The following is a 25,405-nucleotide window of genomic DNA, read 5'->3' on the forward strand; positions in this document are numbered from 1 at the left end:
GACTTCCGGCCTGCGTGGCGCGCTGACGGACGGTTTGTTGACTATTCAATGAAAGCTAAACTTATTAAGAATCCAAATCTGTCCCTTCTCATTTCCTTTCCCTGCGGAACGAGCAAAACCAGAAGTCGTTAACGCATCAGACTTTGCAGTGATTCTAATTAATTAGCGACTTGGCACCGGTGGTGGAACGAAGTCTTTTCTGGCTTTGTCGCGATTCTCCAATTCCGGGCGGGGGCCTCACCGCAGATTGTTAAATATTTTCTACTGGTTCAATTTTTGTCTTTGTGTGTGATCTCTAGATTGTAGATTTCCCAAAATTCCGTCCGCCGCAGTAAACGGGGGTTGACGGTATTCAGGAATTTCCCCAATACCGATTGTTGTCTTGTTCTTCCGGCAGCTTCGCAAGGACTCGGCAGAGATCCGCGACCCCATTCCATGTTCGTCCCGGGGCAGTACTCCACGCTGGGCCGGGCGGGGAGCCTCAATTCCACGCTCCGGCGCTCCCGCACCCGAGATTCCGGCTGCCAGACGGAGGAAGTGAAGGTCGTCCCGCCGTCCGTGAGGAGAATCCGCGCTCAGAGAGGCCAGGGAATCGCGGCCCAGATGGCTGGAATTTCCGCCTCCTCCCCCACCGGAAGCATCCCCGTCCACGGGGGCGACGGCTCCGCCGTCCTGACGCTGCCCCGTCAGCGTAACGGGGACCCGACCCGCTTCAATAGTCTGCCACGCCAAGGCGTCAGAGTTTCGCTCAGCGCGGACCCCATCTGCAGCAGCACGCCCATCAAGTCGGAGATGGAGTCGGAAGACCGCCGCGCCCCGCGGAGGCAGATCGGAAAGCTCCGGGCCGACGACACGGCGGTCCACGTGAGGACCGCTCCGAGGACGCACACCCTGCCCCGGCCCAGGTCCCAGGAGGTGCGGCGGACGCAGTCCAGCGATTGGGGGAACGGTCCGGCCCGAGTGGTGTCGCCGCACGCCACCTATTCCACGTCGCTCATCCCCAACGCCACACTGTCGGGTTCTTCGGAAATCATCGCTCTCAGCGCCTCCGGGCAGCGATCCCGCTCGCCCTCCTCCGCCTACCCGACGGTTCGGCCTCTCAAAGCCTGTCCGGCAGAAACCGCTTCCACGCCCGCCCGCGTCCCTCCGGAGGGCAGTCGAGCGGCGGCCGTGCCCGCCGGCGAGTCGAGATGCTCAGATGACAGCACCTGGGCGCCCACGCCCCCCTCGTGTCAGACGGAGGAGCACTGGATCTACGACACGCCGGAAAACCTGCCGGGCCCGCACCGGACTCTGACCTCCAGCCACTCTACGCCCATCAACCAGCTGTACACCAGCCTGGAGGCTTCATCCAGGACCACCACCGATTCGAGCTCGCTCTACTCCCAGGACAACGACGGCTATTACACCTCCATGCACCTGGACTCGGGCCTGCGGTCGCGCAGCCACGGAGCGGCGGGCGGACGGACGACAAGACACAGCATGTACGAGTGCCGGGAGACGGCCGGTCGGGACGAGTACGGCGATCGGTCTCTGTCCCGGAGCATTTCCCTGCTCAAGTCCAAAAAGCCCCCGCCGCCCCCAACCCGCACAGACTCCCTTCAGAGGAAGCCCGGACCCAAGAAGCCCCTCGGAGGCGTCGGCGCGGGCGACTCGGACAACGGTACGCTGAACGAGTGTCTGATCGCCTCCCTGCAGCAGAGTCTCCAGCTCGGGCTGAAGCCCGGCAGAGGTCAGGGCGCCTCGCCGTCGTCGCCCTCCCACAGTCCCAGCAGCGACTACGACGACCCTTGGGTGCTGCGGCCGCGCAGTCGGAGCAGCGTCAGCGTCGGGAGCTCGGCGACGTCGCTGGCCGCCGGCGCCAACGGCGTGTCCAACGCGTACTCGCTGTGCCACGTGACCCCCGCCAACAGCGACACCAGCAGCCTGCGATCCGACTACGCCGACTCGTGGGGCTTCTACGCGGAGTACCCTCGGAACCACGGCGAGCAGAGCGCGCAGACCCCCGCGGCTCAAACCGCCGAAGGGCCGTCGACCGGACCTCAGTCGGGAGAGCGCCGGAACGAGGTTCAGGAGGAGAACGCGGCTGTAAAAGCCGCGACGTCCTCCCCGGAACGAGTCCACAGACTCACTTCGCCCTCCAGCGGCTACTCGAGCCAGTCCAACACCCCCACCGCCGGGACTCCGGTCCCCTCCGGGATCAGGTCGGCGTCCCCCTCGGGCGGCCGCCCCAGGCCCAAAGTCCCGGAGAGGAAATCCTCTTTGCATTCGTCCATGTCCGTGTCCTCCTCCTCCTCCACCTCCCTCTCCTCCAACACGTCGGACTCGCTCAAGAGCTCCGGGCCTCCCCCCCAGTCCTCGTCCTCAGCTCCGAGCACCCCCCTCGACGCAACGCCGCCTTTCGCTCCCGCTCAGCCGCCGCAAATGTGGAGCCCGCCCCCGGGGTGTTCCAGCTCCCCGGAGTTCCCGATGCCGCCCTCGCCGGAAACGCTGTTCCACTCCGGCACGTCCCCCAACGGCAGCTTCAGTCCGCCGCCGCCGCCGCCGCCTCCTCCCGTGTCCCTCACGGTGTCTCCGCCGCCTTCTTCCATCTCCTTCTCTTCCTCGCCGTCCCCCTTCAGGATGGCGCCCGCGGTACCGGACAGTCCCACAAAGTCACCGGCGCTCTCGATCACGCCGTTCGCCCTGCAGAGCGTTCAGCTGCGCTCGGTCCGACGGACGGACTCGGAGAATTCTCATCCCCAGGGGGAACCCGACTCGGGGCACCAAGAGGATTCTGCTCCGTGGCCAGTGTCCAAGCTGCTGGAGGAGTTGTCGTTGGACCGCAGCATCGCCCGTGATGCCCCCGATTGTCGCGTTATCGTCGGAAAACCCGAAGGACGGAAGAGCTGCGTTCTTCCGAAGGAAATAGAAGAGAGGCCGGAAGTGTTGCCGGGCGACAGCAACCCCCCCATCAAACAGATGCGACCCGTCGTCGCCAAGAAACCCAAATTGCCCCTGAACCTTCAGCCGGTCCAGGCGTTCCCGTCTCCGTCCGAAGACACGGACGCGGCGCCCGGATCACAAAAACGCGACGGAGACGAGAGCGAAGAGGAAGAAAGTTGTGAGACGTCCGCAGAAATTCGGGATGAGTCTCACACGCCCCCGCCGGGCTCAGACCGGGAACCCTTCCGCAACCGAGACGCCCGCGAGGACGAGGACGGCACGAGCACGCCGGACTCCGTCAGCTCCAAGGAGGACGACGACAACGACGCAGGTTTGTCTTTACAATTTCTCTCAAACTGCAACCGAAGCGCCGATAGCGACGGACGGACTCGTTAGTTTAAGCTCGTTTGCTGGAAGCCTGAACGCGGGACGGCCGTGAAATTTCTTCGGCCCGTCAAAACGCTTCAAGCCGGCAGCTTGTGAGCTTGAAGAAGTCGAGCGGGGGACGGCGCCGCTTATCGGCAGCGCTCTTCTCTCCCCCACCCCCCACATTGCTGTTCCCCTCCGGCGCTGTAGTGGGCGCCTTCAATCAGCTCGGAGAGACTCATCCCCGGCCCTCGGCCCCAAATCGGTTGTCCGTGTCGGCCTCATTCCTCACGTTTTTGAATCCGCTGAACTTTTCAACCCGGCGCTCCCATTTCCGCATTTACCGTATCGGAGTTGAATTTAAGTGGGTTTTTCCCCACTAGAGGCCGCCTGTAAACCGCTTGGGGTATGAGTCGCACCTGGACCTCGGCACACTTGCGGTTCAGCACCCGCATTCGCCCCTCCCCGCTGCATTTTTTTTTGGTTTGTTCTTAAATTTTGAGCGGAGAACCATAAAAGTGGAAATTCTGGGGTTTAGAAAATAAAATTAAAAAAAAAAAAAAAATTCAAAGGCACGCACACACAGTTGAAGATGTGAGAGGTTTTAGTTTGGGGGCGGGTCCTGCCTTCTCTGTCCCCGCTGTGGTTTAGCAGCCCGGAGGGGAAGCTTTGTATGGTAGCAGCGATGGGGGGGCTCTGTGGCATCACAGGGAGGGAGGGAGGGAGGGGATGACGAGGATGAGGGGCGTGTAAAGCCAGCGCTGGCTGGCAGGCAACCGGCAGCTCGGGCGCGTTGGGAAGACGACGACGACGACGACGTCGTCGCGTAACTCGGCATGTGCGCGTGCGCTCGGCAGGTGACGTGTTCGACCCAAACCCGGACCAGTCGCCCAACGGGACCCGGCGGACGCTCGGCATGGTCACCCCGACTCCCGCCGCCGCACGGACCACCGAGGACCTTTTTGCCGCCATCCACAGGTACGAGCCCGACGGCCGCGTTTTCGTTTATGATGGCCGAGGTCGTTTTGCCATAAATTCTTCAACAAGATGCATAATGAATGCTTGTCACTTGCAGTCTTTTTTTTTTTTTTTTTGCTTATTTTAGGCACAAAATGCCTTTTCGAAGTGGGGGGAAAAAAAAATCTGCTTATAGAACTAGTATGAATTTGTGTGGTAAGATTGTTAAAAGAACAACTCGTACATCAAAATAAGTCTTTCTATGAAAATGTAGGGGGGAAAAAAGTGCAGTTGTGCAGTTTTCACAAGTTTAAGATTTGCATTTCGGCAGTTGCAGTTTTTAAATTTTAGACCGCGCTGCGTTTGGACAAGAGTTAAATTGTTCCAAGGGCACACTTGTAACTCAAGACGCGAGTATCTCAAATCCTAATCAATGTAAATGCAACGATCAATGTGTTTTTTCATAAGGAACATCGTATTATACTGCAGTAATAACATAATTACAACCTTTTGCATTCTTCTTAAGTCTTAGCTGGGATAGGCTCGAGCACCCCCCGCGACCCTTGTGGGGATAAGCGGCTTGGATGTTGGAAAACGGAACCGCTTCTGTCGTGTGCAACCGCGCCACCGGGGGCAGTATAAAGCATTTATGCAGATGAGTTTCAAAGTGGGATCGTCTTTGTGTTCCGTTTCTTGCGTCTAAACTACCGTGAAACTCCTCCGGTGCGCATCCCGAGCAGCATCGATTCGGTCGTCGTGTCAGCCCGTCGTCCTCGGGCACGGTCGCCGTTTGGCCCGAGTCGCCACCTCCTCGCCGTCCGGCACACGTACGTACTGTAAACGTTCAATTCCCGGACCCGGAGACGACGCCAGTTTCATTCCGGCTGACGCTCGGCGGGCTTCATCTGGGTTGCGGGCCACGAGAGAGAGAGAGAGAAAGAGAGAAAGAGAGCGAGTGACAGAAAGCAGCTTGTGTGTATTGTATTCTCTCTCTCTCTCTCTCTCTTTGACATACATTGTGTATTCTCTTCAAAGGGGGAGGGGCGCAACGAGAGGGGGGCGGGGGGCACATCAATTTGTCATGCGGCGCCACTTTATTTTTCATACTCGCGTGTCCGCCCGCAAGTCGACTCGTCTGTAAACAGCTCGGCCTTTCATCGCAGGGAATTTGTGTCGAGGATGCGCGCGCGCACGCACGCGTTCATCATGCGCGCGCGTCCCACATCGTTGTCGTCGACTCGAGATGCAAGCGACGCCGCTGACATCTTTTTGACGTGAGAGTAAATATTTGAAATCGGAGCTCTGAATGGTGGCGGTTAGCTCGACTTCATTGTAAAATCCCAAAACAAAAATTCAGTAAAAGTACTGTCAAATGAAACATAAAAAAATGGAAGCATATTCAATGCTAACACATCATGGCAAACGCCATAGATCGGCTCCCGAGTAGCATTTATGTGGCGTTGTTACTATAGAGTGACTTGAGTTATGAGCATATTCACGGAGAATTTGAAATCCTATCACATGGCCCCGCTGTGGTCACATGACACGTTATTAGTGCTGGGGCCAGCCATATGATTTCATGTGGCCCCAGATCTCAAATTGTCTTCACTTTTAATAAAATGCAAACATTGGAAAGTTAAGGCCGACGGGAGCAGCCAACGCGTTTCGAGTTCTGACCACTTTCAAAACCGGACTTTTATGTAATCACGCGATTTTGCAATGAAACGTTTCAGCGGTCATTTGAAGGAAAGCGTTGGGAGAATAAAATGACAGATTACAGTAAAGGCGATGGCAGATGATATAATAATAGTCAGTGAATGTGGCGCCATCCCATTTTGCTTGGTGTTGTCACACCTTAAAAGAGGACACGGGAAAAATAGCAACGCTCCGTTTATGTCCCCTGCGTGGTCCCGCGTGGCGAGGAGAGGAGGTACTGCCGGCGCCAGGTCCGATGTAGGCCACGGGCCCATATTGCGCTTTGGACGCGTTGGCTGGCTCGCTCTGCGGAGATCTAATCTGAGGATTACGGATTTGGTCCCGCTGCGGCCTCGGTTCCTCCTCCCTTTTGCGGCGCAAACGGAATTTGTTGTTTGGGGGGGGGGGGACGGCAAAACCGGCATTTTGAAAAGACTCGGACGAGGTCAGTCATACTGAAGAGGTTGGAACAAATATGATTAGCGGTCTTCAAAAATATGGTCATTCGTAACCATTTTTTACAATATTTTCAAAATTTCAAATGGATCATTTAGGTTTTTTTTTATCTACAATCAATTAATTCCACATTGTCCTTAAAATGGTCAAAAATATATATTGGAAATTTTAATGTTTGCAATAAATCAATGAATCATTTCATCAAATTATGAAAATGTTGTTTTGATTTTAGAAAGTTTTACTCGTTATATGCGGTAAATTAATTTAAAAAAAAAAAGCCATCTTGAAAAAAAGAAAATGTTGTATGTAATATGTACATATTTACATTACAATAAATCAACTCATGGAATATATTAATTTAGCTGTACATGTTAAATATCTTTCGTTTTTTTTGACATTTTAACTTAATTTAGATGTGAAATGGAACTATTTAACCAACCATTTAATTATTATTATTTTTTTTTTTTTTTTAACTCGCCACATATAATTAGTCGTCCGCTGCCTCCGAGACCCGCTGACATTAATAAGGCCGATTGGCCGCGAGCGCTTAATCCCGCGTTGCACGACGGCCGACGTGATTGCCGTGTAATCTTATTTGGGGGGGGGGGGGGAGCGTCCGACGACAAGTAGGTCGGCCACGCTCGGCTCGCTAAGGCGACGCGACGGCAATCTGGATATTGTGCGCGTGATCCGATAATGTCTTGAGCTACTCAGCCATCCATTTTCTGAGCCGCTTATCCTCACAAGGGAGTACGGGAGGCGGGGTACACCCTGAACTGGTTGCCAGCCAATTGCAAGGCACACAGATCACACTCAGAGTGTCCAATTATTGTTGTTGCATGTTGTTGGGGTGAACGTGCAAAGGGCCGGGATTTGAACCCTGGTTCTCAGTACTGTGAGGCCACCGTTCCACCTGTCTCGGGCTAATTTAGCTACTTCCCCTTCGCTGCCTTCAGAGGAACGGCAAACAAGTGTACGTTTGTGACGAGGAAGTAGACAACTGACACGATTTGTAGTCCGTTACGTGAAGCAGCATCTTCCGAGCTCTGGTTCCAAATAGCAAAACCCTTTTTGTGTTTGTCATCACGAGGTCGCTGGACGATTCGTGTAGCGCTAACGGCAGCTAGCTGCTTTTTTCAAATCCCCCTCTATCCAAACCACCTGTTATGGATTACAAGTCGCTCCAACTCGCAACGGTAGGCCACATGCGACGAGATAACCACAATAACTTTACCTTGGATGTGCACTTGTGTGGATGCACAGGATTAGTTGGGCACATTGCAGACGTTTTCTGAGTGTAAAGTGATGCCAAACTGGATATTCTGGTCTATCAAATCAAGCCGTTTGGGGTCCGGACTGGTTCCCAATAGCTGGGGTTTGTTGTGCGGCAGACAAATCTTACAAAGCGCTCAACCCCTAAAAGGGAACCGCAATACACGGTGAAGGATGACAAACTCTTAATTTGTTTATCGCGTTGGAAACAGAAAAGCTTGAAAGGACATTTTGTAAGCGCTAACAGGCTAACCTTATGGCTCGTCTTCGCCGTCCGCAGGTCCAAGCGGAAGGTCTTGGGTCGCAAAGAGTCGGATGAGGACAAGTCCCGGTCGGGGAGTCACTCGCCGTCTCCCCCCGCGACGCCCCCCTGCGGGTCGTCCCGCCCGTCGGGCCCCATCCAGCGGCAGCTGCGCAAGTCGTCCACCAGCAGCGACACCTTCAAGGCGCTGCTCCTAAAGAAGGGAAGCCGCTCGGAGAGCAGCTTCCGGATGTCCGCCGCCGAGATGCTGCGCTCCACGGACCCCCGCTCGCAACGGACGCGCTCCGAGTGCGCCTCGCCGGACCCTCCGTCCCCGCCGCGCAGCCCCCGAGGTAAGCGGGCGGCGGACGAGTGGCGTCGCTACGAGGCGCTCGCCCTGTCGCCGCCGACGTCCTCCGCCTTCAGGTACGGCCGCTCGCGTACGCCCCCTTCGGCCGCCAGCAGTAAATACAACGCGAGGTGTCGCATCCTCAGCAGCCCCATGACCGTCATCTGCGAGCGCGACGGCGAGTACGCCGACGCCAACGGCACTTTAGCGGACGACGGCGGGATTTGAGGACCGCGCCCAGACGGGGGCTTGAGGGGGGGGGAGTTTCATTTTTCAGGGTTGGGGGGAGGGGGGGGGGGATGTTACAATTTTACCTTTGATTCTGTATTTGACTTTAAGCCGTCACAAATGTTCGGAAAGTCACTTTTGCACCTAACGGGACAAACCGAAAGAAATGTACTTACTAATTAGCGATATTCAGTCTCCCCCCGTAAAATCTCATTTTTGGAGCTTTGCCTGCAAACTCAACTTTCGAGATTTTGGGGCAGAGCCACCGACGCGCGTTCGGCTCTCAACGCAAACAGAGGAAATGCACTTTTCTTTGCATCCAAGTTTTACAAAATACTTTTTGTTCATTTAAAAAAAAAAGGACGTTATTGATGGCATTTTACTACATTTTGATGAGAAAACTGATTCGGCGTGCGAGTGAATTGAGAACAAATTCAACTTTTGTGCTTCCCGCGATGCTCTCGGAGGGCCGCGGTCGCTGACGCGCTTTGCGGCCGTTTAGTAAACATTATTACGAGTCTTTGATTTCACATGCCCCGCCCACCCCCGCCTCTTCAAGGCACGCGTACATACAATACATACGGGATTTTCGACTCATTTCATGCCCGCAAATGTTTTTTCACACGTTCAAATACACAGAAGGTGTGACGTAATAAGTGGACTCGCTCAAAACGACCCGCAGATTCGGCACCGGAGGCCCGTCGTGACTTTCCGAACGCGCCCAACATTCGCTCGTTTCCGTTCCGGTTGGCTCATAAATATTTTCTTCAGTTGCACTGCGTGTCGTATTCATCCTTCACCCTTTGTGTCCGTTTGTTTGTAAAAAAATAGTTTCACAACCGTTCTTTTTGGTCGGGGTGGTTACCAAAAAAAAAAAAAAAACTTTACTCGAATGTGAGCTGTTGTTGACCCTTCAAAGTTTATCCTGACACACTTTTTATATTATGTATGTAAATAAATAGAAAATTAATGTTTTAAGTCAGAACTGGACTGTTTTGTTTTTGTGTTAGCGTTTTAAAATAGCCTTCCGAGTTTTGCCGGCTCAGATGCGATTTATTGGGTTCCCACGCGTGTCAACAACTCATTTGGCCGCGTCGATTGCGTGATCGTGAGTGGGCGGGGCTTCGATCGATCCCCTCCACAAAAGGACGAATGCTTTCCAGGAGCGCTGACTCAGCTCAAATTGACACCTCCTATGCCATTGGCGCCTAAAAAAAAAAAAGTCAATTTTTCCCAATTTCTGACCGCAAGTGACGTACAAGTTTAAAAAAAGCAAAGACTAAAGTCTTACTAATAATTAAGTTAATACAATATATATAAAAATGTAACTGAAGTGTGCCCAAGACTCCGTAATAACCCCTGGCTAAAGTTTTTGTGTTTCTGCTGAGTCAGTCAACAGGACACTCGCAGCGACTCAGCAGATTTCTACCTGGCAACGATGCGTAAAGATGCCAACGTAACACTTTGTCAAGTAACAAACAGTATACATACTGTAATAACTTAAAACATTGAAGGTATTCTCAATACATTACGAATTACCGACACGACCAAAGCCCAAAAATACGCGGCTGGTGTAACTGTCTATATGTGCCACAAGGTGGCAGCAAACTAATGTCTGTTCCATTTTCAACAGTATAACTTGTAATTGGGGCCAAATACATTTCCAAAGCCATCTTCCGAACACTAGAAAGAAATCCAAAGTACTATTACAACCCAACAATTTTATTAAGCAACAAATTTCATATATGCACGAATTTTGATTAATGTAATATTCACTGAGAAATGCTGACAATCATTTGAAAAGATTTTTTTTTTTTATATAAATGTTAGTTGTCCATTAATAAACATTCCGAACAGCAGACATTCATTTCAGCCTCGTCAGTAGACCATAAAAAGTTTTAATATCCGAACGTTTGACTCGCTAAGTGGAGGCCCCGTAGCTCAGTGGTTAGAGCACTGGTTTGGAAAACCAGGGGTTGTGAGTTCGGATCTCACTGGGGCCTCCGCATGAAAATTTGTGCCTAACAAATATGAGCGCCCATCTGAGATGGGACAAGCCGAAAGAAACTAAAATTTGATTCACTAACTGCTCATTTCCCAAAAAGGCCAACAAAAGATAGGAAAGCCATTTGACATCCAGCTTGCTGCTGAATTGTCTCACTAGTGAGTATAAAGCAAACAAATGTGTAAACATTTTTCCACAGACAAAGGCTGATGCCGCCCTCCAGTGGCCAAGCAACCGAACTGCACCACCACCCTCCTTTCCCGCGTGCGGCATCGAGGTAAACTTTTGGCAAACGCGCTACTGAAAGCGGCCGCCACATTACTCCGGCGGTCAGCCGTCCCCCTTGAGGATCCAGACCTCGTTGGTGCGGTTCACCAACCTGAAGGGGCTGTCGTATCCCGCCACGTAGTACGGCCGCTCCACGAAGTCGACGCCGTCTCGCTGCAGGCTCCTCAGCAGCTGCAGCAGCTCGGCGCGCGCTAGCGTCTCGTTGGAGAAGCCGCCGTAGCTCCTGACGTGAAAACGCACCACACGATGACGCGAAGTGCAAGTACAGAGGCTACTAGCGCTGTTCAACAACTAGCCAAACCCTCAGCGATTAGCTAAGTTATCCCGTTCCTCAGCCGACCGAATACCGCCGCTGGGAACGATGGAGTAGGACCCCGGTCCCATATCTGTGGGTTTTCTCACCCCCCTACCTCCGCGACCAGGGTCATAAATGATAACGTTGTGATATTAAAAGCAATTTGGTCTCACCACTGATTGAAAAGGTCATATTCTCGCAGTTCAAACTTATGTGTAGATAGAGAGGATTTTTCCAAGATGTAGATTGATAGTATTTGATTGGCGCCTCATCTTACTCCTGGAAATCTATTTATTTATTTATATTTTTTTGCAAATGGTTCAAATTTGCCAGGATTGTCAACAATTTTTTCCCGTGACGGAGGGTCGTCCTCACCTGACGTAGGCGGTGAACTCCTCCCTGTTCTCCACAAAAACGTCGGGGTCGCTGGGCGGCGGCGGCGCGGCGCGGTGCTCCTCGGGGATGAAGAAGGACACGGTGAAGCGGGACTCGCAGGCGGGGCCGGCGCCGGGGTCCACGCGGCACGTCACCGGGGCCGTCATCTCCACTTTGACGTCTGCGGCCAGTCGTGCAAAACAAAACAAAAAAAACAAAAAAAAAAAAAACGCACTTCAGGGAGGAGGAGGAGGAGGAGGAGCAAGTACGATATACGCGCTCGGCAAGAGAAGGAAAAAAAAAAAAAAAAAAAAGACTTTCCCCGGAAGTGCTGTCAAAAAGTACGCTGATGGCGACATCCGTGGACGCTCGCTTGCAGATTCGTTTACTCTTTGTGGTGTGTTTACTTAAAAAATATATATATATTACTAGGCTTTTGGTGCTTAAATTTGAATTATGAACAAATGTTAAATTAAAATTTGCATTCAATTTAAGGATGTTTGATCTCACTACTTTTGAGAATTCACTTTTCAAATCGTACTGAAAAGTACCGAGAGTACTTCTGTCCATCCATTTTCTTTGCCGCTTATCCTCACGACGAGCCTATCCCAGCTGTCAACGGGCAGAAGGCGGGATTACACCCTGAACTGGTTGCCGGCCAATCGCAGGGGGTACATGGAGACGACTGTCATGAAAGAGTACATTTGAAATATGTAAATATGTGAGTGTTCGTTTGACACGTACTTTTGTCATTGTTGCCTTGAATGTAGCTGAAGAGCCTGCGGAAGCCCATTCGCACGCTTTGGTCCAGACTGGTCCCGCTGAGGCTGGTGCTGACCCACTTGGCCGCCACGTACGTGCGTATCTCGTAGTCCTCGGGCTGCGCGCACAAAAACACCTTCAGCGAATACGTCCAGCCAAATACGCAGACGGAAAAAAAATCGACGACAATTTTCACGCAATACAAGACAAAAACACTTTCTGTTGGGGGTGGGGATATCAAATAGTTTTACAATCGATTGTTCTACTAATCATCCCAAAGAATATGTGGATTTGGAAAATTTGAAGTTGGAATAAAAAAAGTCTCCAAAAGATGAATCGATTATAAAAAAATCATCACCGATTCATCTGATGGACCAATCGATGGCGAAACGTCAAACGGCAACGTCAACCTCCTCCAACATGGCCGCACAATTGTCAATTCGTACGGTTTAGTCGTCGTTCATACGGATTTTGTGGTGAATCTTACGTATGCGGCCGCATATCACAGATCGTACAGATTGTGAAAATGTCGAGCCGAAGGATCAGCGTTTAGAGTTGGTGAAGAAACACGGTAATGCCACTAATTAGAAATTAACTTCAGATATTATCATTATGGAGATCCATAATAAAATCATTGAAAAACTTTGTGGGTTTTTTCCCTCCGTTATTTTGACATATAATTTGCTTCGGTATGTTAGAAGGATTTTTTTGCTCTCTATAAGGATTTTTTTTTTTTTGGTAGTTTATACAGGTTGGCGCTCTGAAAAGTTGGCAGATATGGAACCGGGGGTCAACAAAGGTCAGGAAGCACAGTGTGTGCGCGCGTGCGTTCCGCCCACTCGTATGTTTTGTGTCAACTCGTTGGAAGAACAACGAAAGCCTCGGAGCCCCTCATAGTGTTTGTTACATCGTATCTTTGCAAGTATACCTTTTCAAGGCCGGTTCCACCCCCCACCCCAAAAGAAGATACACACGTTGTTGTGAAAATGTTACAATGTGGTGAGCGTTGCCAAAGCGATGCGCAGCATTCCTGAACTTCTCTGCAAGGGCAAAAGTTACCTTCATGTGCAGTCAAGTGCCATTGAGTGAAGTTCTTCATTTGTAAATAAAATTCACACTTTGTTGGTTTTGGTCTTTGACCCTACCGAAATCTGTGTAGTCATGTAATCATACAACCACTGTATTGTGGTGTTTACATAATTCACCTGCGGGAAAAAGAAGCTGGGTTGTGGGATTCCGCACGGACTGTTTTGTTTGTTACACTTCCGGTGTTAGAGGAAGTACAGAGTCGCCACCGTAATACGTTTGTCTGCCATTAAAACGAGGTTTACTTCTGTGTTCGACACTCAGACTCCTTTTCTTCGGCGCTACAGTATTGTTATTTCTATTTTAACCATAAGCTATCAAACGTGTGGTTTGGCCACTCTTTTGACCCCATGGTTGGTTCTGCATCATAACATAAAATATCGCGATTATAGCGGTACATTACAGCATCGGCACTTATCTTGTGGCTCGTCAACATTTCCCAAGTGTGACTTCACCCAAATGTGTCGTTAAAAACAATATTTTTTTTAAAAAAAGCCTACCTGTTTCTCGGGTACTGTGAATTGTGGGTTTTGTAGTCCGCTGGAGAAAAGCGCCTGTCTCACCGTTTTGAACATGGCAGCAGTTCAAAACGTCACTTTAGTAAATTAAGCATGAAAAACAACAACTAAATGCACTTCTATGCACCGACAGTTAAAACGCGTCGGTAGCTGAAATACTTGCCACTGCTAAGGCTAACAATAACCAACTTGTTTGACGTCGTCCAAACAAATTATGACGGAAGGCGTGTTTTGGTCACCTCTGGTCTTTTGGAACGGCTCTTCCTGTCTCGTGACTTCGGCGAACTCCCATTGGTTTGAGTGACCCGCCCCTTCAACCCGTCGAAAGGACAAATTTAATGGACCAATTTAGCGTTTCTCACTTTCTTGAATATCTTTTTGAATTTTTGGGAGATGAGGAGCGTCACCCGTCGTGTTTCATCGGATGCGATTAGTTAGTTGAACACACCTGGAACGTCGCGTTATCACGTGCACACAAAGTGAGATCTGATTGGCTGAGCGTTCGCACCTCCATGCGCGCCTCAATCGTATATAAACACGGATTCTCCAATTCTTTATTCACGGGTTGTTCTATTAAGAACTTGACTGAGTGCTTTACCATATTTTTTTTTTCATTTTTCAGGCCGTGGATGGACTTTAAAACAAGTCCAAATAGACCATACAATTATAAAAAATACTGCATATTACGTCATGTATTTAAAGAGATCTAATTGGCTGGGCGACCCGCAAATGAAAACAAAAAAAAAAAACGAAAATAAATACTTAGAAAAGCGAAACGCTCGTTTTTTCCTCTGGTTACACGTCTTTCTCAAAACAGTATTTTTTGGTTTTATTTCTTGTCACTCTTATTTACACTATATTAAAAAAAAAAAAGCTCTTCAGGCGATGTGAAGGACTAACAGAAAAATCTGGGTACACACTAGCCACGCCCCCCCAGCCACATTCACACGCGAAAAAGATAAAAAAAACAAAAATGATACCACGTAGGACATCATGACACAATGAACAAAATTATCCTACGATTTCCTTGCAGAGCAGTTTCACACGCCAAGTGGTTGACCTTTGCCCAGATTGCTGTATTGACAGAGAAGACGCCCGTTTTCTTGTCAGCGCTGACACGATGAAAATATGACAAAAATCATAAAAATAGACAATGGCAGCATGGTCAGTCCCCCAGATGGTCGGTTATGCGCAAAGACATTAATCAACACAAACAGCTGATAAAATTGTGTTTCATGAGAAACATGCAGTTGGATACTTGGGGACAGGGAGCGCATTTATTCCTACTCTATTATCAGAAGCGTTATAAAAAGCCCAAAATATTTACTAGATAAAGGTGCATAATATCAAACTTTTTTTTTTTTGATTGATTGAAATTAGACTCATGTACAATACGTCACACTTTGCGTCGTGTCGTTTTCAACGTGGAGACTCTGAACAGGGAATTTTTGAGTCTGTTTGGATCTCATTTCACCGTGTTACTATTGCCCTTAAAAAATGAGATGGCTGCCACAATAATGTGATACATTTGCTAAAAAAAAAAAAAAAAAAAAAAAACACCTCGACTCGAGCGTTTTTCACAGGCGGGTCACAACTAGAGGTTGTGGTGGATGAACGCCAGCACGTCGTCTTTGGACAGCTTGTTGGGGTCCACGCGCGTCTGAGAGTCGTGCACCATGACGCCGTCCTCCCAGGCCCAGAACAGGCGGACGGCGTGGCACACGCTGGCGAGAAAACAAAAAATTAATACATACATTTATGTCCACAGGTACTTTGTGATTCATTCCGTGGACGCTGTGGGGGCTTCGAACATACCAAAGTAAAACAAAGTCATGATAACGCCTGTCTTTCTAAGACAAAACACGATGAGGAAAAAGTAGAGACTGTTAAGGGCGAAAAAACGTCTTATAAGGAAGGAAAAAATGAGAATAAAGTCATAACATTATCAGCAAAAAAGAAAAAGTAATATTCATAGAAAATGTACTTGTAAGAGACGACTATTGTATTACTACGAAAAAGTGATTTTTAGGAGAATAAAGTTAATATTTCCACAAAAGTAAAGTTGAGATTTTTAAGGTAATGACATTATAATATTACAATAAAAAGGCTCAATTTTTAAGTCATAATATTAGCTAAAGGATTAAAGTTGCATTTAGGATTCAGGGATTTCATCCATTTTTAGTCGGGACCTCAATTTTGTTGTGGGTGGCACTTGGGAATGAATAAATATGATATGTACTATTTTTATAAGCGGTCTTTACTTAAAGATGGTAAAGTACTGTAATTACAATTAATTGAAGTGGTGTAAAACAAAGCTAAAGCTAAAAACATGAAGACGGAACATACTGGAAAGGGGACGCGGCGTCGGGCGGCGTGTCAAAGACGGACTCCCTGTTGAGCTTGTGAAAGAAGTACTTCCTCTTGGCGGTTTTGCTGTACGCCATCATCCACGGCTCTGCAAAGATGGCGGACGGAGAGGACGACTCAGCCGACCCGTACGCGACGCGCAAAGCGGCGAGACCCACCGTTGGTGGTCTTGATGATGTAGAGTCCGCTGGGGAGGAAGTGGCGGTCGTCTCGGCCGGTGTAAGACAGACGTGGGACTCCGCCAGAACTTTTAGTCACCTTCATTTCCAGTCTGAGTCATAACAACATAAAACAAAACAAAACAAAAAAAACAAAGATGCCAAGCCATCAAAGATCTTCAAATTGCAAGCAGCCGTCGTACCTGACAAAGATCTTCTCCATCTCCTCCAGCCTGTAAACTTCCTTCACTCTGTTTGGGCCAGACAATCAAGAATAAACGTAAAAACCACAACGCGTGTAGACGGCATAAAAAATGCTTGTCTTTTTTTTTTTTCTTTTTTTCCCCAAGCAATCTTCCATAAAGATGTTTAAATTGTGGGGGAGGAGTCAAGTGCTCGGGGAAAAGATGTATATTTTATCGTCTCCGTACAACCCCCGAAACGTAAACCCCACGATGGACCGATTTCGATTTCACTGCCAGCCTACAAGGAACGGCACCTGATGGGGTTCATGTCGGGTCTGCTGGGCTTGGCCACCGCCTTCACAAACTTCTCTGCCATCTCGATCCTGCATGACAAGCAGCACAACAAAAAGGTTTGACAATGTTTTCTTACGTTTGTGTATTCGTTTGAGGCGAGAGCGGCGCGACCCGAACGCGACCACGCCTTTCATACCGCTTGTTGAAGTGCAGATCTCTGACGTCGGTGCCGTTCAGAATGAGCGCGTCCATCACGTGCACGGCGTTGATCCGCCGCTGCGCTTTGCCCTGCGGACGGCGCGTCACACTTGAGCACGACGGCGGCGGACTGTCGGCGGAGCGCTCGGCGGGCGCTCACCTCGCCTTTGAGCTCCTGCACGATCTCCACACTCAGCAAAGAATCTCTGGGCAGCTCCAGCTTGAAGTTCTCCAGCTTCCGCCACCGTAACGGCATCTTTCCGTCCCACGTGTAAATCTGAGACTTCTGCTCGGGGAGAAACGGAAGGCGTCTGTTTCTTTTGCATAGCTTAATTCATACAATGAGTTCAATTTAGCGTAATGTCACAAGATTATTTTCATGAAAATCCATGTTGCTCACAAGACTCTGATTTTTGTTCAAATTTGTTTTGCGCGGATGGGCGCGCGCACTCACGCCCAGAGTCAGAAGGAAGATCTGCTCGCCGCCTCCCACGATGCAACGGTGGTCCAGGACGTGCCGCAGCTTTTCGAGCGTGCGGGAGTTGAGCGGCGTGATGCTGCTTTTGAACATTTCCATGTCGGGATTCTGCAGCGGAAAACGAGGCCGTTTCAACGCGTCTGAATTCGGGCATTCGATTTTTCTCTCACACGTCTGCGGACCTTGACCAGTTCGTAGAATTTGGACCTCGGGTCCGAGGACGCCGGCGTGACCCTGGCCTTGTCGGGCACCTGGGAGCAGACGCAGAGGGCGTGAAGGCGGCGGCGGGGGCGACGCGGCGGGGACTGAAATGTGGCGGCCCACTCACCCCCCACAGCTTGAGACAATTCTTGCGCACGTCGGCTTGCCTCGACTCAGCGAGCGTCCTGAGGGGTGGGTGGGGGGTGGGGGGGAGATACACTCGGTTGCGCACAGAAGCCCGACGCACCCCGGTGGGATGTCGTCCGGGCGACAAAAGATACTCACGGGTCTAAAACGAAGGCGTGGATCTTGGCCAGGGCTTTGATCTGGACGGCGCACAGGCTGTGGGCGCAAAACAAACGCAGGTGTCAACGTGTGGCCCGTGGGACAGGTGCGGCCCCCTCCGGGCTTTCATCCGGCCCAACGAGCGGTGATGGTGCAACTTGATTTCAGAAAGTAATCCAAAAATTGCCAGTGTTACTTTTGCCATGTTTTCTGAAAACTGTTACATTCAAAAATTGGTAAATTGTTTCAATGTAATTAACAAAATGGAAATATATTGAAAAACATCCATTTCAAACATTTTGTTTCAATATTTACACTTGTGACCAACACTATTTAAAAAAGGATGACTTATGATTCAAATTAATTTTACCTGCATCTTTTTAAATTATGAACTAGCTTCACAATCAACTAGAATCATAATAATAATCCAGCGATTGGACTTGAAAGTCAAGCAAGTGCTGCCACTTTAACTTGTCGGCACCTCTCGTTGGAGTTGACCGTGAAGTGGTAGAAGTCGGCGTCCTCCTTGACGATGCTGAGAGGGACCACGTCCGTCACGTCCGAGTCCGTGCCCCGCAGCTGCTTGAGCTTCAGGTTGACCCGGAACATGTACTCCCTGACGGCGTCCGAGCCCGGCTTCAAACCTCGGCACACCACGTACCTGCCGAGACGTGGGACCCTTGAGCAAAATGCCGGCGTGACAACATCGTCCACCGTGCTCCAATTTGGTGTTCCACCGACATTTGTGGGAAAAACAAAGATTGACTTTTTTCTGGAAAATTTCTGAAACTAAGCTCTCTTTATAATTCCACTTTATAGACTTTATTCTTTCCCCCCGTAATAAATCAACTTTTTTTTTTTTTTTTTAATTGCTTCTACCTAACTTCATCCTCCCATTCATTTTCACCTCGAGTGTCGTCATTTGTCAATTTCTCTTTCATTCTTGCAAACACGGATTTAAAAGGAGAGTAAAAAGCGCGGCGGCGGCGGCGGCAAACGTGGTTTACCTCTCGGAGTTGGCGGGGCGGCTGGTCACGGGTTTGAAGAGCGAGACCCGATCGAAGCAGAGGTACAGCAGGTAGACCAGACCCACGCTGAAAGGCGTGAAGAGGTCAAAGGTTTTACACACAAAATGGCCGCCTGGAAGAGAGGAAAAAGCGTCACAATCAGACGGTCTCGAGTGGAAGGGCACCAAAAGAACTCATCAGCACTCAAGCCTACATAAAATGTGGTGTGTACGCTTTATCCATTTTTTTAAAAATAAATTTCATTGCCACTACCTTGTTCCCAACTTTATTTTTACTCATGAAAAACCGAAAATCGCACCCCACACACAAAATACAAAGTGTTTGAAGTTTTTTCCCCAGCGAGTGTGACTCTCCTTGCCCACTTTTGACACCATCGCAGTTCATTGCCGTAATTTTCGGCCTACAAGCTGCAATATTTTTCTTCACACATTTTCAACCCTGCGCCTTATGCGGTGATGCGGCTAATTTGTGCATTTTTTTTTCTCACAGCCGCAAGGAGCACTGGAGCAGAAAAGGTAAGAGTGAGTTCTACCAGTGGAATATATGTGCCGAGGAAGTGACTTTTACCGGTATGTTTTTTTGTTTTGTTTTTTTTTAAATAATCGGCCCTGGTAGTAGGTGCCTCAACTGTTTTTTTAAACCGGTGCTTTTTTTTTTTTTTTTTAACCAGCCCTGTTCATTCTTGTGTGTGTTGTTGCTATGTTAAGCTAAGCTATTAAAACTTTGAAAAGTCTTCCTGTGTATCGTCTTTCTTTTTAAAAATATCTCGCGTTTCAATGTGGGCACTTACGGCTTTTACACAGGTGCAGCTTATTTATGTAGCAAATGGTATTTCCTTTACAAATGTACTGGTTGAGGCTTATAATCAGGTGCGCTCTGTAAGCCGGAAACGACGGCACTTATAATTGATCAACAAAACTCCAACGAATAAAACTAGTGGTGACCAATCAACGAATGCGGCTAAAAAGTTTGGAACTGACCTGTCCTGAGCGTGGACAGCGCGGTGAGGAACTGGCAGAGCAGCAACTGCTTGGTCAGAATCTCCTGAAGGTTCTCTTGGCCTTCCACGGAGAAGCCCTGACGTCACACACGCAAAATCATCACTCACCTTTTCGACGGCCAATTTAAAATGGCAAGAATGAAACCATAACAGCCATTATTCACACTCACATTGACACCTACGGACAATTTAGAGTCACCGATGAACCTAAAAGGTTTCTGGAATCAGAACCGGAGCGGGGAAGCTCACTCACCCCGTCCGCCATGAGGAAGTGCAGCCCCCTTCCCTCGGTGCTGTCCAACACAAAGTTCCGGAAGGCCGTCACGTTCTCCGGCCGGGTGATGTCGCCGTCGCCGTCCACGCCTCCTTCGCCTGGGACGGGTGGACGTTCAAAAAAAAGAATAATAAATTTGAGGTCTGCCCTGGTATCGGTCCCTCCCAATAGTGTGGAGGGGCCACAAGGATACAAGGATTTGTATCTCGTGGATTATGTACTTCATACTAAATGCACTTCATCTGATGGACTTTCTGTATTAAATATTGGACAAATACATTTTAATAACGTTGTATTCTTTGAAGAAGAGTGTATCAATCGCTCGTGAATTTGTCTCGTGCCCGACATGACGTCAGTGAAAGCTCAACGCGGCCCGTCACGTAGGCGCTCGGTACCGTAGTAGGGCTCGAACAGCTCGCTGGGCGCGGCGTAGAAATCCTCTAGTTTGAAGTCGCACGGCCCCCTCAGCGTCATTCCGAAGCCTTTGGCGTGCCAGCGTCGCTTCCACAGGACGTACTCGGAAAAGCCGCCGGGCCCGGCGCACACGTCGCCGAAGTACAGAAGTTCGCTGGCGTTGTCGTGCGTCAGAGGCTTCTACGACGACGAGACGGTGGGGGGGGGGTTGGGGGGGTTTCCGGTGGAGGCGACGGACGTGGCCGCGTTCGCTCGGGAGCGCTCACCCCGTCGGAAGATTTCGGGTCGGTGAACATGTGGTCGAAGCAGTGGTCGATGTTGGCCATTTTCATCGCCGCTCTAAGATACGGTGGACACGGCAAGTGATGACGTCGCCCGCGCGCCGCACAGACGCCACCCGCGAGCGTCCACACGCACCTGTTGAGGAAGATGCCGCCTCGGATGGTCTCGTAGGGGTTGGAACGAGTGCGCGCTCGTCTCATCTCCTCGCCCTCCAGGTCGTCAAACACCGTCTGTACGCCGGACGCAATTGATTACGGAATGTTCCGGGACGCACGGACCTGCAGTTGCAATCTTGTCTGATACGCTCGCTGTACTCTATCTTTCTCTCCATCAATTTCACTGGAACAATTTGAAAAAAAATCAAAAATCTTCAACTCCAAACAGAAAGCTCACCTTGCACCTGAGAAGTGTGTGCAGGAGGTCTTCAGTGCAAAACTCAGTTTCGTCTTCGATCTTCATTTTTCTCTGTTGAAACAATAATTGACTTAACTCCCCAAAAAATGATGAATAACAACAAAAGTGTGAAAAATGTTCCAGGTAAGTACTTACTGGCCCCACTGCCATCCAGTCCCTCAGCTCATCTGCGTCGGGAATTTCTGTGGTGCATTCTGGGAACCAGTCCACTTTCTCTGTGGCGCTGGGCTGGACGCGCAAGGATAAACACGGAAGATAAGGAGACAATTGGGAGAGGTAAAATCATGAAAATATACTATTACCTACTATTCGAACGTCTCTGTTTTCGGACAAATCGGTTTTTGACCAGCAAAAAAAAAAAAAAAGGGAAAAAAAGCTTGAATTTTTTTTTTTTTGGGGGGGGGTTTGGAACGCATTATTTCATTCTCCATTAATTGTAATGGTTAAAATGCGCTTCCTATTTCGAACATTTCACTTCTCGACCGGCCTTCTGGAAAGGATTGTGGTCGAGAACTGAGGCACTACTGTATGGGAAACAATCACGTAGATGGAAACAATCAGGTCAATTTTTAGTTCGTTCTAGGCTCCAACTATGATAAAAACCGTGACATATAGTAGCAGGAATGTTTGCAGGAATAATTACAAATTGTTAATTCTAATAAGAGTGTGTAAAAGGGCTTAACTAAAGTGCAATAAAACTAAAAAGATGCGACAGTGCCAAACTTGGGTTTGACTTTTGAGGGCTATTTTGTCAGCGCGTCACCTCGGGTTCATCTCGCCAATCGACGTTGAGCTCCCCCTGGAAGCCCTGCAGCGTGAGGCCCAGGCCCCGCCTCCCCCGCTGAGTCGACGCCTCCACGATCTCCTTGCGTCCCTGGCCGAACTTGCCCAGACCTTCGCCCTCGCGGAAGCCCATCTTGGCCTACGAAGGAAAACGTCGGTTGGAAAACCTGCACATCGTACAGCCTCACACGAGCTTCAGTCCGAGCACATTGAACACGTTTTTTCCGACAGGTTTTCCCGGATACTCCCTAAAAAAACTTCACAATTGACTTCCTGTCAATCTTGTGCTACAAAGACAGCCCTCAACAAGGTTACCATGAGCTTCTGTGACACGCTGTTGTACATGGAGAACTTGGAGTTGTGCGGGGGCGAGTCCGCGTCCCCGGCGCAGACCGGTACGGACGGCATGGAGAAGCCGGCTCGGTGCTCTTCCTGGTCGCTGAGAGACTCATTCTGGCTGGAGTCTGGAAAGGGGAACAAGTCAAGTTTTTAGAAGCTCTAACTTTATACAGTACATGACGCAAATAGCTAAGACGACGTGAGCGATAGGCTTGTGGAGTCTACCTTGTCTGGACTCTTCATCGGAGCTGCTGTCAGCACGGTGCCTCTTTGCAGCAAGCACGGGAGAGGCGTCCGCTCGTCTTTTCATCATGACTGCTGCACAACACACAGAAGGCAAAGCCAGCTTTTCAAATTTAGCTGCAATGTATGTGGTGTACACAAAGCCGTACCCTGTCGAAACTGTACATACAAACAAATACGTCAGCATATATGAGATAAATATATTATACAGTTAACATTTCGAGCTTTTAAACGATGTGAGTGTGCTCAAAACAACACCAATTGCATTAATGCATCACTTTAGACTTTTAAGACATAACTGTAATGACTGACAGGGCTAGCCAGCATCATCATGTCAGAAATTACTCTTTTGGGCTTGGACTGGAGCCATTGCTTGCAAAGTTAACAACGCAAGCATTATAAACAACACTGCGAAAGGTCATGCATTCTGTTTATATAATTACACGTAGGCTTTCCGGTCTTAGATTGTAGAAAGATGTAGTCGGCTTCGGCGCTCGTCGCCGTTTACAGACAAACGAAAGTGCGTAACTTGAGCTGTTAGCTACATAGCATGCGAGACAGCAGCTAACATTTTACCGATACAGGCGTAAACGCGTCGCTTCCTCAGTCAGAGTACGTTAACTCCATCCGGGCTTCAACATTCCAGCGAAAGAATAAGGAACAAATGATGCTTTTTAGTGATAGTTACTGCAAAATATGTCAACGGTTCATCTGAATGTGAAATCCAAGGCACCTTTATTTATTTATTTTACTTTTCTTGACGGGGTCCTTTTACTGTGGACAGGCGCAGGACGCGCTTGATGACGTTAGAGAAGCGACAAAACTGCCTGCTTAAAAGTTAAAAAAAAAAAAAAAAAAAAAAAAAAAACACAAACTTCTCGGTAGTCCTGTTTAATGTTCATATCAATAAATGTCAATTTTTAGAAGTGTTTGAATTTTTTTCATTGGAACACACGCATTATAGAATCAAAAGTTTTGCTTACTAAAGCCTGGAGAGAAAACAAGTGTATTTATTAATTAATGCATTTATGTATTTATTTTTTCAGCCCAAGAATAACAAATCACCTGAACACGCCTGCGTGAATTTTTAACTCCACGTTGTGTTTGCCATTAAGCGATTAGCATAAATGTAGTCTTGCCTGTGTTCTGGATTGCACTAATCCTTCTTTGGCATCCAAATCTGGCGATCCTGAGCTGTGTGGCAAAAGACATTTGCGTTCTTGCAAATGGACTGACTATGGAAAAAAATAATAAGAAATAAAAAATAAAACTCATTTTGGAACACAAGTATTGAGTTAGAAAATTCCCAATTGTAGATCAACATTTCAGTAAAATGATGTTAAGGTTCTTTGCCAGTAAAAAGAAGTTAATATCAAAGTCATATCAAATCAAAACATATTAAGACAACCTTTGAAGACAAAAACCTTTATTGAATGTGTTGTTTGTTGTCTTCATTCGCGGTTGAGGATCATATTTCCAGCTCAGTTTAATTCATTGGGAATTGTGCTGCTCCTTTAAATATCTGCGACTTGCCTTGGTCATCTGGTAAAGTACAATACAGACATGCAGATGTACAGAATTGGTCTTAGCTAATTATTAAGCTGCAGTTGTTCTTCGCAGAGGATAAAGAATATATGCCTGTGAGTATTGCTACATCATCTTTCTTTCAGTGCGCTGCTCTACCGTTTGTGGCCAAACGTCCGTTCCTCGAAAGGCTTTTAACACCGCAGCAATGATGACAATCGTGAGCCCATCCGTGGCATTTATTATGTGTTGGGATTAAGCCATCTGACGCTGGTGGTTCATTTCAATAAACCAAAAAAAAACAAAAAACAAACGTATAATTCAATTTGTATTGCTCACGTAGTGTGCAGACAAAGGCCTTCCCGCGTCACAATCCGATCCATTTGTACGGTTATCCTCACAAGTGCATGTGGGAGCCTCGCGGGGACGTCACCACCGCCTCGATTGTGTAATTTGGTGTCTGTTTTGGGAGCATCTCTGGCAGGTGCATTAAATCCCGCACATCTCCAGAGGCGGGCCCTAATCCCCCGCTGACACCGTTGCGCGCACACGAACGCGTCGTCGGTGCCACGCGGGGCGACGGCTTACGCAACGGCGGCAGCGCCCGATAGTGTATATAAACGGGCTGCCCGCCGTCCGGGCGAGGCCAGCGCGTCTTCAGGGCACGCGTGCGAGCCCAAACTGGAGACGGGCCCAGGGACTGGCACCACGGGCCCTCGGCGCCGCCAAGCAGCGTCCCCGCCCGTCTGAAGCCGAAGGAGACGGCAATGAGCATGTTTTTCTTCCGCATCCCTCGACTGACCCCTGGGTACATCCGATACCTCCAGGTGCGTATCCTTCGGCCGCGGGACGAACGCCAGCGATTTAAATCACCTCGACCGCAAATCTAAAAATCAAGATCAGTCAAAATGGACAATCGCCGAAGTCTGTGGTAGTCTTGTGGTTCACGTAGTTGATGCGGGGCCAGCTCTTCACAATATTAGATAATAATAATGTGTAATAGATACGCATCCAAAAGCGTTTGACGCAAGAAACAAGAGATGAATGACAATTTGGGAATGTGATAGATTTACAGTTCCGGTTCACACGGCTGACTTTCAGATCTGAGGTCAAGCACGTT

At 49.0% G+C, this 25,405-nt stretch overlaps 3 protein-coding genes and 1 non-coding gene across 11 annotated transcripts in view; 2 read left to right on the forward strand and 2 right to left on the reverse strand.

The window, feature by feature from the left end:
• The window catches only part of nhsl1b (NHS-like 1b), a 67,440-nt gene extending 57,966 nt beyond the window's left edge, over positions 1-9,474 (forward strand). For both annotated transcript variants that reach the window (XM_061811503.1, XM_061811504.1), the window contains 3 exons: positions 398-3,256; positions 4,149-4,269; positions 7,952-9,474. In XM_061811503.1, coding sequence (XP_061667487.1) covers positions 398-3,256; positions 4,149-4,269; positions 7,952-8,489 — 3,518 coding nt within the window. In that variant the 3' untranslated portion in view covers positions 8,490-9,474. The remainder of the gene's footprint in view (positions 1-397; positions 3,257-4,148; positions 4,270-7,951) is intronic.
• A 30-nt stretch (positions 9,475-9,504) lies between these two features.
• hebp2 (heme binding protein 2) lies at positions 9,505-14,216 on the reverse strand. 4 transcript variants are annotated; one of them, XM_061811526.1, is made up of 5 exons: positions 14,058-14,216; positions 12,197-12,332; positions 11,453-11,633; positions 10,874-11,005; positions 9,505-9,697 (listed from the first exon to the last, which is right to left on the reverse strand). In XM_061811526.1, exons 2-5 carry the CDS (start codon positions 12,243-12,245, stop codon positions 9,571-9,573), a joined length of 489 nt encoding a protein of 162 aa, XP_061667510.1. In that variant the 5' UTR covers positions 12,246-12,332; positions 14,058-14,216; the 3' UTR covers positions 9,505-9,570. The 4 variants fall into 4 exon arrangements, with proteins under 4 accessions (XP_061667510.1, XP_061667508.1, XP_061667507.1 ...); XM_061811524.1 differs by lacking the exon at positions 14,058-14,216 and adding an exon at positions 13,274-13,713; XM_061811523.1 differs by lacking the exon at positions 14,058-14,216 and adding an exon at positions 13,801-14,051 and having other exon boundaries at positions 9,523-9,697.
• On the forward strand, positions 10,420-10,492 carry trnas-gga (transfer RNA serine (anticodon GGA)). Its single transcript has one exon. It is a non-coding gene; the product is annotated as a tRNA-Ser (tRNA).
• A 317-nt stretch (positions 14,217-14,533) lies between the features above and the next one.
• On the reverse strand, positions 14,534-23,988 carry cmtr1 (cap methyltransferase 1). Of its 4 annotated transcripts, none has more exons than XM_061811505.1 (25): positions 23,901-23,988; positions 22,744-22,836; positions 22,495-22,643; positions 22,160-22,318; positions 21,532-21,624; positions 21,376-21,447; positions 21,118-21,212; positions 20,967-21,039; positions 20,682-20,880; positions 20,266-20,384; positions 19,993-20,089; positions 18,992-19,124; positions 18,466-18,645; positions 17,985-18,041; positions 17,827-17,884; positions 17,681-17,749; positions 17,475-17,606; positions 17,181-17,306; positions 17,019-17,110; positions 16,843-16,911; positions 16,547-16,594; positions 16,344-16,456; positions 16,165-16,273; positions 15,379-15,542; positions 14,534-14,892 (listed from the first exon to the last, which is right to left on the reverse strand). In XM_061811505.1, exons 1-24 carry the CDS (start codon positions 23,971-23,973, stop codon positions 15,413-15,415), a joined length of 2,538 nt encoding a protein of 845 aa, XP_061667489.1. In that variant the 5' UTR covers positions 23,974-23,988; the 3' UTR covers positions 14,534-14,892; positions 15,379-15,412. The 4 variants fall into 4 exon arrangements, with proteins under 4 accessions (XP_061667489.1, XP_061667490.1, XP_061667492.1 ...); XM_061811506.1 differs by lacking the exon at positions 23,901-23,988 and adding an exon at positions 23,338-23,343; XM_061811508.1 differs by lacking the exon at positions 23,901-23,988 and adding an exon at positions 23,331-23,343.
• Between the last annotated feature and the right edge of the window lie 1,417 nt (positions 23,989-25,405).

This window comes from Syngnathoides biaculeatus, chromosome 23 (genome assembly GCF_019802595.1).
Source record: "Syngnathoides biaculeatus isolate LvHL_M chromosome 23, ASM1980259v1, whole genome shotgun sequence".
Classification (NCBI taxonomy): domain Eukaryota; kingdom Metazoa; phylum Chordata; class Actinopteri; order Syngnathiformes; family Syngnathidae; genus Syngnathoides; species Syngnathoides biaculeatus.

Excerpts from the sequence above, each read along its gene's own strand:
- cmtr1 (XM_061811505.1), bottom strand. The coding sequence starts at position 23,973 with ATGTCTTTTGCCACACAGCTCAGGATCGCCAGATTTGGATGCCAAAGA. Across the intron at positions 17,885-17,984 it reads CACGCCTTCGTTTTAGACCC|GACGCTCGCTGAGTCGAGGC; the intron begins GTGAGTATCTTT and ends CCCACCCCTCAG. Across the intron at positions 17,607-17,680 it reads AATTCTACGAACTGGTCAAG|AATCCCGACATGGAAATGTT; the intron begins GTCCGCAGACGT and ends TTTCCGCTGCAG.
- hebp2 (XM_061811523.1), bottom strand. The coding sequence starts at position 13,875 with ATGTTCAAAACGGTGAGACAGGCGCTTTTCTCCAGCGGACTACAAAAC. Across the intron at positions 12,333-13,800 it reads TCACAGTACCCGAGAAACAG|CCCGAGGACTACGAGATACG; the intron begins GTAGGCTTTTTT and ends TTGTGCGCGCAG. Across the intron at positions 11,634-12,196 it reads TCAAGGCAACAATGACAAAA|ACGTCAAAGTGGAGATGACG; the intron begins GTACGTGTCAAA and ends GACTGGCCGCAG.